At 47.7% G+C, this 14477-nt stretch overlaps 1 protein-coding gene across 1 annotated transcript; it reads left to right on the top strand.

The window, feature by feature from the left end:
* The first annotated feature begins 968 nt into the window (after nt 1-968).
* Nucleotides 969-10085, top strand: tars2 (threonyl-tRNA synthetase 2, mitochondrial). Its single transcript, XM_084472053.1, has 18 exons — nt 969-1349; nt 1840-2012; nt 2103-2217; nt 2352-2473; nt 2839-2947; nt 4117-4181; nt 4269-4347; nt 5172-5318; nt 5599-5697; nt 6000-6169; nt 6554-6716; nt 7409-7546; nt 7896-7973; nt 8615-8715; nt 9129-9230; nt 9338-9410; nt 9561-9675; nt 9828-10085. The coding sequence occupies exons 1-18, from the start codon at nt 1263-1265 to the stop codon at nt 9968-9970; spliced, it is 2079 nt and encodes a 692-aa protein (XP_084328179.1). The 5' UTR covers nt 969-1262; the 3' UTR covers nt 9971-10085.
* Nucleotides 10086-14477: the final 4392 nt, after the last annotated feature.

The following is a 14477-nucleotide window of genomic DNA, read 5'->3' as shown; positions in this document are numbered from 1 at the left end:
TAACGTTTTGACAAATTGTTTTATTTATGGACATTTATAATTGTCCTCGTTATGTGGGTGATTAGTTAAAAAAGAAAATAAATTAGTTGTTAGTACTAAATCCCATTGTGTTCATATGCACTTTTCAAAAATAATTGTAGCTGTCACCTCCTTTAAACATTTAAGGCACTTGATACATCTAAACTTAAATAGTCTTAATTTAAATAGGCAGCTAATCTTTTTTATGGAGGGTCTTGATACATTTGATGTGATATGTCAGGAGTTGTAGGAATAAAGTAAATGCTATACCAGTAGAGTGGTATTATACTTCGTGGCTTAGTGTACTGTGTACGCCACTATTACCAATAGGCCTCATCAGATGCGATGCTATGTTTTCTTAGGGTTATAGCGCCCCCTGATGGTCGCTCAGTTTAACTGCCTCATTTGTATCAAATGTAATCGTTTGATCAACTCCCGTTAGTAGAAGAACATGTGTTGGGCTATAAAATCATAGCCATGCAAAAAATAAAGTATAGCATTTCTAATTTGAGAGGCAGCAAATGAGCTTTCCTCATTATAGAACATTATTGAATAACATATGTACCCCGATGATTATGTCTACAAATTTGCGTCAGATCCCGTTAGGTTTATTAAATTTAAAGTAAATTGATGTCCCATGCTATTTCGTATAATTGGCTTTCCCTTAATCTAAAGCCATTGCTGTAAATTTCATAGTAAGTTAAATCATTTTTACGTGGGCAGAATTTAATATAGGCCTTGCAGTGTTGCATCGAGTTGCGCAGCAATCCTGACGAATGATGCATTGAAAGCGTTTTGGTTGCCCTTCATAACTTAGGTTTCCATCAGATGCTGCAGAAGTGGTCTTTTTTTTTTTTTTTTTTTATAGCGGAACGAATGTTGTGTTAGTCCGTCTTTTATCTATTCAAACTGCCAAAACTCTGCCTAATGTGCTTTTTGTCTAGATTATATTTAAGCTGAAATGCCCCCAGAATTGTAGGCGCAAACGTCCGTCTGGCCCCGGGGTACGAGCATCTTCCAGACCTGTGTTTTCCTGTTGTCCGTGTACGCGCTTAAATGGATAGGGAGCGATGCTCGTGAACGTGCACGCACTCAACGTTCTACTTGTGCGCAGGCTTCCTCTGTGGCCAATCAAGTTCACAGTGTGCCTCGCTCACTCTTCCGGTGTTATGGCCGTATGCAGTAGAGGAGACCGTGGTGTAACATGTTACGTTAGAGACTACCGGTGAAGGCTGTGTTTCAGAATGGGGGTTTCACTGCTCTTAAGACGCTCTCTGAGTCTTTGTCGGTCATCTTCGCACACATTTCGCCCGCATAGGCGCTACAACAAGGTGTGCAAGCATGCTCTGTGGCGGGCGAGTGTTGTGCAATAGCTAATGCTAGCATTGGATGGTATCATGGATGTGTTGGATACAGGGACAGGGCTTTACAAATAAAGGTTATTTACTATAGCGTTTGCGATATGTTATCGTAAAGCAAATTTTCTACCTCCAAAGTTATGGCAATTTCTGGTCTTGTTTATTTATTTTTGTTGTGCTGTATTTTATTTTTTGTTATGGTTCATTTGTATTTGGGATCAGAAAAGGCAGGTGTGTGTGTTTTGATCTGGTGATTGATGATTTGGTGTATCATAAATATACATGTCACTTTAATTTGGATACGCCTTACTACCGACCTACCTCCATAATTAATCCCTCCTTTATTTTTCGTTTCTTTTTATCCATGTGTATATATTATATGCCCAGTAAAGTAACTTTAATTGTATTGGCTCACACTGCTTTCCCACGCCCTTCCCCTTCTGTGCATTCACTCCCGCTGCAGGCGTCCGATGTTCTGTGTGAGCGACTGCGGGTGTTCGAGTCCTTCAGGGATGTGCACAGTAGGAGGGAAGAGGTGGCCTCAGACGGGCCCATCACTGTCAGTCTAGCTGATGGCAGGACCCTAGAAGGAAGAGCCGGCGTGACCACGCCCCTTTCAGTGTCTCAAAGGGCCCGGTAAGATGTGGAAACGATGGCTCTCCCCCACAATTTTCTTTTCTGGTGATACTTTGTTAATCGTTTGTCATCTATGTGCTCCCCGTGTAGTGTGAAGGGACCTCTGGTGAGCAAGGTGAACGGCGTGCTGTGGGACCTTGTGCGCCCCCTAGAGGCCAACTGTCAGCTAGAGCTTCTGGGATTTGACACCACAGAGGGCAAAAAGGCATGGTTATTATGCATTTATATATTCTCTTTTTTGGTTGTGGAAATTCTTGTTTCTCAAAACTCATGAAACGTCACTTGCTTTTTATTTTTTTAATTTTGTTAACTTTTGTCATGTGTCTTGTGTGTTGATAGACGGCCTGGAGGACAGCAGTCTGTGTTCTGGGCGGGGTGCTGGAGGGGGCGTTTGGGGCTGAGCTTTGCAGAGAAGGAGTGTCTGACTCTGGCCTCTACTGTGACCACCTGCTGGACCCCGGGTAAGACAGTCTCTAGAAAACCACCTCTGTTTGGGGCTGTTGATTTGTTGAAACGACTCGATCTCTGCATGTATTTATGCACAATATGGTATTTAGCAGGTATTAATGCGTTTCGTTTTTTATTTTTGTTTACTTAGTGAATGAGGAGGTTACTAGAATGTTATTAAACTGGTGCTCTGAGGCAACAAGACGGTAGACAAAGGCTTCACTGGGGACACGACCTCTGCTTGATCTCTTAACCTCCCCCACCCCCTCCACCCCCTAAGCGGTCCGTAACGTGTTTTTTTTTCCATTCCGAGGGCTCTTCTTGAGGTCCTTGACCTTTGACCTTGTTATTGTCTCCTAACTTGCCGGCCCCCCCTCAGAAGCCTATCTCTGAGGGATGTGGAAGAGAGGTGCAAGGAGGCGGCCCGCAGCAAGCTGCCCCTGTCTACGCTGCAGCTGAGCACACGTGCCGTCCAACAGCTCTTCCAGGTCAGAACTCAAGTGTGTGTGTGTGAGTCACACTCCATTAGGAACAAATGCCAAAAACGTACACAAATCTGTGTTTACCGCTGTTTTCCTTCAGCCTTTCCTTCTAGTAATAATGTCAAGTAACGTATTCCAGTCAACACATTATTGTATAAGTGTCTCTCATTGCATGGCTGGTTAGTATTCCCTCGTGATTTAAAGGACAGTACTGGCCTGTGATAAAATAATTGTAGCGTCTCACCTAAGTCCACTAAACATTGACGTACTATATACTATGCATACTATACGTCCATTTTACAAATATAATTTGTCAAAATCGCGTCGATGTACCTATTCTGCCAAAGCGTTTATCATTTGCCTGCTTCAAATATAAATAATGGCAATATAGCAGTTATGTCTCCAAATACTGATGACAAAGGAACATGACATCTCATCACGAAGACCAAAACAAAGGCACAACAATGCCAATTAAGAACATAAGACAAACGATGGTTGTCTAATGCAACATCCACAGTAGATCGGTTGTAGGAGAATTTGATACAAAGTATATCTATATATTTTTTATTTATAATTTGGTTTTATTTGATGTACTATTAGCGTTGGCAGCATTCAAAAGAGAATCTGTTGGATGGAGATGATAGTGGCATGAGTGTTTCTTTACTCGGGTTCTTTACTTACTGTGAGCACTTAATTCATTTGAAGAATGAATGAAGTAATGAATTGATTTATGAAGGATTCCTCTACACATACGCCTGTTAATCCTTCACAATTAATATTCAGTCGATGACGTATGAACTGCATCTTATATGAAAATGTATTTTGGGTGTGGTTTCCATATAAGCCTGTACAGGTTTCTGCCGCACCCACACATGTACTTTGTTTTAGCACTACATGTTTGTTTTTATACTTGTATATGTGAAATAAACTAAACATCTCAGTGAATCCCCTTCCTTGCCAGCTTTGACAGTGATGTTGCCCCGGCACCATGCCTGTTGCAGCTTGTGTAAATGAGTGTTTACACGCATTGTATACTTTTTTGATAATTGCCATTGGCGGTGGGGTTGCTCTCCGTCGAGAATGCTTCCTGTCAAAGGTGTGCTATTGCTACTGCCGAGCGCTGTAGTGATGGGTTGGGTCCTCTGTGTGTTTTTGTTTGTCCTGCTTTTTAATAGGACAGCAAGCTGAGACTGCAGCTTATGGAGGAGCACATGGATGGGCAGACTCTGACTGTCTACAGGTACTCTCTTTCTGTCCGTCTGTCTCCTTTTTCTTTTTTTTTTTTGAGTGTCTGTTTGAACTTATCTGTTGAACTCCTTACCTCCAGGTGTGGGGACAGCCTGGGCCTGTGTGATGGGCCTCTTCTGCCACACACGGGCATCCTCAAGGTGTTCAAGATGCTCCAGGTGGGTTTCTGCCGTGGTTAAAGTGACAAACCATTCCATCAGTGATATATTTAGATGTGAGGGTCAAGTGTGTTTAACCCTAAAGTCATGGGCTACTTGTGAACTTCACCATGCGGGCCAGTGGAATGTTCCACGTGCAGCTGATGGCTCCGCTGAGAGGGAGGGTCACTGGGTCGTCATAGCAGGTTGGATAGAAACTGCAGCAGGATGTTTGTCAGAGGCCTGCTTCCTGTTGGAGGCTTTAGCAAACACCATTGCATGGGCTCGCTGCTGCACTTAGTTCTTGCCCAGAAGAGAAAGTGGAAGTTTCTGTGTGTCTCCATCAAACTTCCCTCCCTCCTTGTGTTTGTTAATTCTAAATGGTCCTCATTTATATAGTGCTTTTATCCAAAGCGCTTTACAGTGTTGACTGACATTCACCCATTCATGCATGCATACATTCACATACCGACGAGTCAACCACGCAGGGCCACAGCCAGCTCATCAGGAGCAGCTCATTAGGGTGAGGTGTCTTGCTCAGGGACACCACGACACTCAGCTAGGAGGAGCCGGGGATCGAACCAGCAACCTTGCGGTTACCAACCAACCCACTCTACCTCCTGAGCTAATGCCGCCCCCCAACTCTACCAAGGATGTTGTTTGTTCCTCCACCCCCCATCCAAGCCTCTGCATGTTGTCTGCCTTGTTTACAACAAACATGTAAATTGTGCGTCAATCTAAAAAAGTATTGTCCGTGCAACACCAGGTGGCGTTTTAGGGCTTGCTTGAAGGAAAATTTCGCATAACTGTCTTATCGTTTGTCTCGTCACGTCTTGCACGTTCAGGTGTCCCCTGTAACGTTGGCCAATCAGACGCAGAGTTCTGGTGTGATGCGTCTCCTGGGCGTGGCGTTTCCCGGGGAGAAGGAGCGGGAGGCGTGGGAGAGGGAGCAGGAGGAGTCCCGCAAGAGAGACCACCGGCGCATCGGTAAGGTAAGAGGAAGATGTATTCTGTTGATTTGGGTGTCCAAGATGAAAGGTTCTGGGTTTGATCCCCCCCGCAATGTATGCCGTCCCTACCTCTGTAGGGACGTATCTAAGTGGTAAGTGAGTAAATACTGGTAACAGAGTAATAGGGGTTTACGTTAATGTGTTTGGTAAGTGAGTAAATACTGGTAACAGACTAATAGGGGTCTACTTAAATGTATTTGGTAAGTGAGTAAATACTGGTATCGGAGTAATTGGGGTCTACTAATGTGTTTGTTCTCTTCAGGACCAGGAGCTTTTCTTCTTTAATGATGTCAGTCCAGGCAGCTGTTTCTTCCTGCCCAAGGGAGCTCACATCTACAACACTCTGACCGACTTCATAAAGGTACACACACTACCCATGTGTTATCACTCCAGGGTGTGGTATTGGGGAATTTCCCCCCCAAAAAGAAGGAAGGAAGTGTATGGTTTACACTATCCCGGGAGCAAAGCTGTCTCTGTAATTACAACATCACACACAAGTATGTACATACCGCTCCCTTGCTTGTACACAAGCACATGTCAACATGGCGTTCAGCTGGGTCATAGCGCTGCTCAATCTGGTCGTGGCCTGGGTGAGAACCGTCTGACCTTTTGCCATCACCGACACCTTCACTGACAACCGACAACTCTCCACACCTCACCTAGAGCGAGTACCGTAAGCGGGGCTTTGACGAGGTCGTGACCCCCACCCTGTACAGCACCGCACTGTGGGAGCGCTCGGGCCACTGGGAGCACTACAGCGAGAACATGTTCACCGTGGTGTCGGAGGGCACGCAGACCTACGCCCTGAAGCCCATGAACTGCCCCGCACACTGGTGAATAAACGCACACACACAAACGCATGCACGCATGCACACCCACGCACACTGGTGAATAAACGCACACACACACAAACGCACGCACGCACGCACACACACTGGTGAATAAACGCACGCACACACAAACGCATGCACACACCCACGCACGCACACACACACCCACGCACACTGGTGAATAAACGCACGCACTCACACACAAACGCATGCACACACCCACCCACGCACACACCCACCCATGCACGCACACACCCACACCCACTTCTTTTTGTGATTTGGGTATATTTTCTCTACGTATCATTCATTTAGTTTCTCATTTCTCTTGGGTTGTGATCTCCCCCTGCCTCTCTCCCTGTGGTGTGTCCTCTCTCCCCCGGCCTCCAGCCTCATGTTCGAGCAGCGCGTGCGCTCGTGGCGGGAGCTGCCCCTGCGCTGGGCCGACTTCGGCGCCCTGCACCGCAACGAGCTGTCCGGCGCCCTCGGTGGCCTCACCCGGGTCCGCAGGTTCTGCCAGGACGACGCCCACATCTTCTGCACACCGGAGCAGGTACCGTCGCACACACACACTGAAATCCCTCGTCCGCTTTACCGAGTCCTCTCTGCCTACTCCGTCGTGTGTGTGTGTGTGTGTGTGTGTGTGTGTGTGTGTGTGTGTGTGTGTGTGTGTGTGTGTGTGTGTGTGTGTGTGTGTGTGTGTGTGTGTGTGTGTGTGTGTGTGTGTGTGTGTGTGTGTGTGTGTGTGTGGTCTCTTAACCTCTGGGTTTCCTGTGGCTGAAACACACTGTTTAAAGTAGACCTTGATCCTGGTCACGACACGCCTGCCGAATGAGCGGCCTAATGCCATAAGGAGACTAAAATACCGCGCATAACAAGGGCTTCCACCGCTGCCATGTGTGAGCCTGGACCCATGGCAGCTGGCTGTGGGGGGGGGGGAGGTGGAGTGCGAGGGAGAGCCTCATGACCGTTGATTGCGTTCCTCCAACCTCTCATTAGACTCCCATTCACTCTTGGGGTAAGCGCTCACATGCCTCCCCCTTGATATGCTTACCTCTGGAAGGACGTAACACAATTACTCAAGCATTTCCCCGCTGTCAATTTCCCGCTCCCTGCAGGAGAGGGGACTGCCCTGTGCGGAGTTCAATCCGCTCAAACCCCTGCCTTGTGGTTTGGTGCCTTTTTCTGTTGTCGCTGGTTGCTAGGGGAAATGTTTATGCCCGTGCTTCCTGTCCCTCTCCTCAGCTGGAGGGGGAGATTGTGGCGTGTTTGGAGTTTGTGCGGAGTGTGTACCGGGTGTTTGGCTTCTCCTTCCACTGCCTGCTCTCCACGCGGCCCACACCGTGCCTGGGGGAGCCGCAACTGTGGGACTCTGCTGAGCAGGTACACGCACGCGCACACACACACACACACACACACACGTAGGGGATGACATCCTAAGGAATGTGGGGCTGTGCGGAGGGAGCTGAACGGCTGTGTTAGTGTGTATGTATAGTAAAGCGTGCGTCACATCGGGGTAGGATTCCCGTATACTAATGACACACTTACGACATCGGTGTAGAAGATGAATAGCTCTAGTCTTGTCCTTACTTGAGTCATGGCCTGCTGTTGGGTAACATATAGATGGATACTCCCTACCATGGTATGGTAGGGAGTACTGAGTTCCCAGCCAGGTATTGATCTATGCTTCTCTCTCACGCCTGTGTCTGTCTGTGTCTCTCTACCTGAGCAGCAGCTGCAGAGCAGTCTGCAGCAGTTTGGAGAGCGCTGGGAGCTGAATCCAGGAGACGGAGCGTTCTACGGACCAAAGGTCGCTCCCCTAGCCTCTGATAAGTCGAGAAGAGCGCTGAGCATTGTTGTTCTCTGATGTAATGTCTGGTCGCTGGAGCATTCACGGAATGAACACTTTGAGCAATATTCAAATGGTTGCAGTCTGGGAGCCATACATTAAGTTAAGTAGTGATCGGCCAATCTATAGATAGATTTATCTTTCTTTTGTTTATTTACTTTTTTTCCCCGGCATGATTTACAGACAGACAGTTCAATAAATGTTCCTTTTTTAAATAGACTTGTATCGGTCATCTAAGGCTAAGGCTGATGAAAAACTGATGGATCCGATATGGATAGTCCCATGGGTTCATACCCTAATCGTTTTCTTACGGACGGATGTGGACAAATCAAATTGACGTCGTGTTGTAGACGGCTGTGTAGCCCTTCCACCCGAGGGCCCGGTCCCCAGGCCTCGATGTGGTGCAGCACTGGGTGGGGCTGCGCACGCATGCCCTGCTCTAATTAAACACGCCAACATTCTTGACCGCCCTCTCGCCCTGTGTGCTGGCTCTACGTCCTCCCGCTTCATTTCCATTTTGAAACGGTTTGACTAAGAAAACAGACTGAGATCTGTGTTTTCTTTTGTCCGTATGGACTCACCTCCACCCATCCCTCCCTTAGATTGATATCCTGATCAAAGACGCCATTGGCCGACAGCACCAGTGTGCCACGATCCAACTGGACTTCCAGCTGCCAATCCGATTTGATCTTCAGTATGTCGGGTGAGTCCCTCGTGTGTGTGTGTGTGTGTGTGTGTGTGAGAGAGAGAAGGGGAACACCCTTGATTTCCGTCCCATAACTCTTGTTAATCTGCATCGCCCGCACCCACATGTGTTTGGTTGAAGAGGAGACGATGTGTGTTTGTATTTAGTATATATTCATGCATGTCTGTGGGCCCGTCTCCATGCATGTTCTGTTTGAAGTGGCGTAATTGCGCTGGGAACAGGCTAAACGCCGCTTGGCTCCAACTTGATTTGGGAAGAGATTAGTCCTCTCCTTGATATCATTCATGACTCAACACCAGCCGTGTGTGTGTGTGTGTTCCCTGCACTCCCGTTGATCCACTCACAGCAGAGCTGTAGCCCGCTCTGTTCTCACCCACCTGCTGCTGCTGTTGTTGTTTTGGCTGGCCCAGGTCAGACGGACAGACCCACAGGCCCGTGATGGTGCACCGCGCCGTGCTGGGCTCCCTGGAGAGAATGATCGCTATCCTGGCGGAGAACTTTGGAGGGAAATGGTGACAAGACTGCATTATAATTAAACCTTTTTCGTCACGCCGCTGATCCTGGGACAGCTGTATTATTGTAACCCGTCTTGTCTGTGTCTCACCGCTCTCCCTCCCAGGCCGCTGTGGTTGTCTCCGGCGCAGGTCATGGTTATTCCCGTAGGGGGCGGTTGTGAGTCATATGCCAAGCAGGTCAGTCTTTGAATCATGAGACAAGCGCGTACAATGCACAAAGTCTGAAGAGCTGCTTTTTATCTGATGCTAGTGGACAGGCTTGTAAGCCCGGACCTGTGTACCACATTTTGAATCTCACTTGAGGCGTTTGTTGGTTTTATTCTTAAGGTGGCTCAGCGATTCCATGAAGCTGGCTTCATGGCCGAGTTGAACGAAGAGCACGGAGCAACCTTTAACAAGAAGGTCCGCTCAGCCCAGCTGGAGCAGTACAACTACATATTTGGTAAGAAGATGGGCTCCTCATGTAGTGGAGGCTGGGCACATGCTGCTGCGGTTGTGATTTACTGATGTGTTCAAACATCATTCAAGGCCTAGTCCTGTTCTAGTACTTTAATAAGAAAACAATTGTGTGTGTGTGTGTGCGTGTGCGTGCAGTGGTGGGGGAGAAGGAGTGTGTGAGCGGGACGGTCAGTGTGAGGACCCGAGGGGGGCAGCAGCTGGGCAGGAGGCCGACGGACGAGGTCCTCTCAGCGCTCACGCTGCTCCGGGACTCCCGCAGCAACCAGGAGGACTTCTGACACCGCTGGACGGCCCTGCTGTGTTCCTCGCTGCGTTCCCCATCATGCTCTCTCCACATCTGTGTGAAATCCCCCTTGCTAAAATATTTCTAATAAATTTATATTTAATGATGTGACGTTTGGGCTTTGCTTATCATGTTGTTTCAATTGTTTTTTTTTATTATTATCTGCGGTTATGATTTGTAGCCCCTTGAAATCTGTGATTCGGCCATGTGCGTAAATCACAGAAGGCCAACCGTACCGTTCCAAAACACTGGAGGAGAGGGGAGGCTCTGGGCCGGACTCTGACTAAAATAGGAGCGGAGCAGGGGTGACCGGGTGTGTTTCCTGGTGCGTGTTTAGTGGAAACAGTCATGTCCGGAAGGGGGGGCAGAAAGGGACAGGTTTTTTTTCCATGTTTTTTAATTGAGAGCTGGCAGTGGAATGGAAGGGGTGGGGGGGGTGTGGGGGTTTCTACAGTGACTGTGTGTGTGTGTGTGTGTGATGTTGTCGTGGCAGGGGGAATGCAATGCACAGGAGGCTGTTTGGGTGGTGGATGAGAGAGCTTGAAGAGACAAAAGCAGAGCTGGGTGCTGAGAGGTGGTGAATTATGGTGTTAAGCTCTGTTGGAGCACAGGTCCGGACCTGAGAGTCAAAAAGGTTAAAAGGGGTTCCCTCCCACCCTAGCAGGGCCTCTTCTCTCTGTTTGGACACAAAAGCTCAATTTAAGCCATGTTCGGAACACGTTAGGAGAGTCTGACCAGCTCATAGCTGGCTGGTGGTGTGTGCATTGGGCAGGTCACATCTGTCACTGATTCAGGCTTTCACTCACACACGTATAGCCTGAGGGTCATCACATACACCTAAATGAAATATATATCAATACAAACAATCCTTTTTCTTCATGGGTTGAGAACAGATGTGTTACATTTTTAAGTATTGTATTGGTTGCTTCTTTTCCAGGCGGTCTCGTAATGGTGCAGAATGTTCCCCCGCTAAACTCTTAATTTACCGTTCACAGTTGGATGCAGATGACGCACACCATTAGGTACCATAAATACTCCCAGAGCCATTACTACTCCATAGATAACAGTATCAGGTTCTCCTCAACTTGCTCCCCCTCCTCTTTCCCTGCATCTTCTGCCTTTACTATCTTCCCTCTCCACCCGGGCACACAAAGCAATCCTTCATTCAAAAAGTCACATAGAGTTCATAGGAAATTATTTTTAGCTAAACGGAGTGGGTGGGTGGAAGTCGAAACAAAGTCCCCTTTTCTGTAAAGTTATGAAGTCGGAGACAAAGAGTTGAAACAGCTCTAGATGACTATCTACCACCGGCTGAGTACAGCCCTGACAGACCGCTGGCCACTGTCCAAGTCAAGATACCATCGATAGGAAATCACCCCGATGTGTAAAAGTTTGTTTTGTTTCTTCTCCCCTGGTGAGAATGTATCCTAAGGACGAGGGCATACTAAAACTACACTGAAGGTGATCTTGTAAATTATTTTTACTTCTGATATATTTTCTCTTTGGGCGCCGGTGTGTTGGGGAGCCGGCCGGAGGGGGGGGCGGGGGGGGTGGGTGCTGACCGGTGGGCTGACCAGCCGTAGACAAACAGCCCCTCGGCTGTATTGTTCCAGCGTCACTGAGAACCTGTCAGCCCCTGTGATTGAAGGGTGCCCTCCCGAAAATAGAGCATGTGAGGCCAGGCTGCCTTCCCTGTTATAAATAGTGATTAGTGAGGCTGTGTGGGCCAAGCTGTAAATGCATGTGTACCGTAGAATGAGGAGAGGAGAAAGGGAACCGGTGATCTGAATGATGGAGGGAGTGAGTGAAAGAGAAGGGGACAGAGAGAGAGCGACGGAGCAGAGTCAGACCCCTGCCAAAACAGTGCTGAAAGCCAACAATAACAGGAGATCTGTAGGACTAACGGTGTCAAGCATTGACGGGACCATACAGTTGCAACCTCTGATGTTCATGCAAAAACACACACACACACACACACACACACACACACACACACACTATAGTTTGAATGATTTTCCTTTCCCCACCCTATCTTGTTGTGTTTGTGTGTCAGTAACATGGACTCAATGCAATTGTGCCTGTGTGTAAGTGGCTAATGTTTGGATAGGGACTTGTAAATTATGGCCAGAGGGAATATTACAGAATCATATGGAATGTGTACACTGTTCGACAGGTGGGTAAATAAAAAAAGAACTCCAAACACACACACACACACACACACACACACACACACTGGTAATTTTGGGTGGGGCCTTGTGTGCCCGGTGAATGGGAGAGTGGGAGACAGTGGAAGAAAGCTGTCGGAGGGTTTTCTCTTCCTCTGGATCTCCCACAGCCTCAGGCCCACCCACACTGCCTTCTCTCTCTCTCTCATTCTCTCTCTCCACTCCATCCTCCCTCCCTCGTTCTCTCACTCACTAATATTTCCTCTCTCTTCTGGGTCCAATAACTCCTCCAGAATGTTCTCAGCTCTCTGTGTGTGTCTGAGTTTGTATGAATGTGTCTCTGACTGCCCGCAGCCCTGTGTGTTTAGCCTGGCAGTCCCCACCTCTCACAAACCACTCTCCACTCTCCATTCTCGTCCAACAGCGTGTAGTTCGCTGAAACACCTTTGGCTGATCCAGCTTTGCTCCCATTGGAGCATGTGGGAGGAGACTTGATGGTTTTGTTTCAGATTCACAAATACATAACACATATTTTAGTAGGTAAAACACAAGCATTGACAAGGAGGCATATAATCAAAGATGTCATGTGTAATAACACTGACACGCACGCACGCACGCACAGACACATCGTCGCGCTGACTCCCACTTTGTCAAGTATGTCTGCTATGCTTCAACACATTTTGACCTGATTTTACATCCTGAATCCTCATATCTCGAGGGAGAGAGATTAAACTGAGCCTGCAGAGCGCTGGACGGAGCAGGAGGCTCCCTGCCTCTGACCAGTCAATAGGCTCTGTGTGGAGAAGCCTTGTGGTTTATTGTTCTAGCCAACCTGCTGAATCTCTCATGAGGGAGGAGTCGCGGGTTCATGTCAAGGTCAAAGGTCTTGTTGTCTCTCTGGCCAGTTTAGAAGACAAGTCGACGAAAGCTGCTCGTAACTGTTGGGTCTTTTCCCCTTTTTTCGACCAATATTTACAGTTGCCATTCTTTCTGCCCGGTGACACACTGTAAAAGGTCTCGGTCTCTTTTTTTACAGGAGGGAGAGAGAGGGAGATCAGGGGACGAAAGTTTTTCAATTTTTCTGTAGAAATTGCAGACCTGAGTCTGTGCCAACGCATGTGACGTCCAGTAGATTTATGGTCGCAGTCCAAAATAACAAACTGGTGGCAATGAAGCGCACTTTAGAGCAAGTCAAAGAATCTCAACGAAAAATGTAAAAATGAGCACTCTACTAACAATACAATGCCACCATATATAGACATCCAGAGAAATACGTCTTTATTGCCATGTTTTTGGACATTCCTGCCTGTTTTTGAATCCAACCTCTTAATAATTGTTTGCTCTGTCCAACTATCTTGTTAATGCAATAATATTATTGGGTTGTCATTTTTATTATGGGTTATTTAATATCATCTTGTTTCGTGTGTGTTTGTTTAAGGAGGCTCCCCATCACAGTAGAGCCTGGAATTCTCAACAGATTTCCGTAAAAAGAGGATTTCCTTAATCTAAAACAGTGGACCAAATGACTAATAAAAACAATGAATTATTTCCCCCCAGAAAATACTTCCCTGTGCAGCCACAGCTGAAGTGCTGTCACGAATCTCGTATCTGCGTATTATTCAAATATTTCCATGATACTCCTGTGTAAACGAATGGCGAGAGAGAGAGGGAGAGGGGGAGGGAGAGGGAGAGGGGGAGAGGGGGGGACGCTGACCTCCCACCCTGACCTTAAGCTTGTTTTGAAGATCCCAGCTTCTGGAGGGTAACCTAAACCTGAGTCGGGGCCAGGAGGGGACCCTGAGAGAGAGAGGTGGGGAGGCCTGGCTGGTCACGTTATACCAGACGCCAGCGAGGGGAGGCGGGTGCTGTGGTTTGCATGACAGGGTCAACACAGAGTCTTCTTTCATCAACTTGGTCCTCAAATCGCATGCAGGCTTTGTGAGGTGCGAACTGGTCCCGGCGTTCATGTGTTTGCACCGGTGCAAATGGGTTGTGCATGCCCTTTTTGTTGTGGGTCAGACCTATGTGGATTTGCATGCACATGCAGCTCATGTTGTGGCTGCAGCTGTGCCCGTATGACATAATGGAAATGGCATATGCACAGATGCAGATTGTAATGAAAGCCCCACAGTGGTCCATTGCCAGCCTTGAGTGGAAACATGCTGAATCGCTTATTAACTCTGTGCTGTTCAATCCCGTATTCCATAAAGATGCCTGTTCACGCACACATAGATGCGGTTGTTTGTTGTTGATGTGTACATATATGGCCAAGTGGCTCCATGAATGGGAAACAGTGAGACATTCTTTGTGGGGAATAATTGGAACGCAGTCATTTCC

The sequence above is a fragment of the Micromesistius poutassou genome (genome assembly GCF_964030765.1).
Source record: "Micromesistius poutassou genome assembly, chromosome: 8".
Taxonomy (NCBI): Eukaryota; Metazoa; Chordata; class Actinopteri; order Gadiformes; family Gadidae; genus Micromesistius; species Micromesistius poutassou.
Note: the sequence above shows the minus strand (reverse complement) of the source record. Positions and strands in the feature narration are given on the sequence as shown.

What these genes read in the sequence shown, in the direction of transcription:
- tars2 (XM_084472053.1), top strand. Translation starts at nt 1,263, where the DNA reads ATGGGGGTTTCACTGCTCTTAAGACGCTCTCTGAGTCTTTGTCGGTCA. An exon ending in TCAGTGTCTCAAAGGGCCCG is followed by an intron (nt 2,013 to 2,102) that starts GTAAGATGTGGA and finishes CTCCCCGTGTAG; the next exon opens with TGTGAAGGGACCTCTGGTGA. An exon ending in AGGTGTTCAAGATGCTCCAG is followed by an intron (nt 4,348 to 5,171) that starts GTGGGTTTCTGC and finishes TTGCACGTTCAG; the next exon opens with GTGTCCCCTGTAACGTTGGC.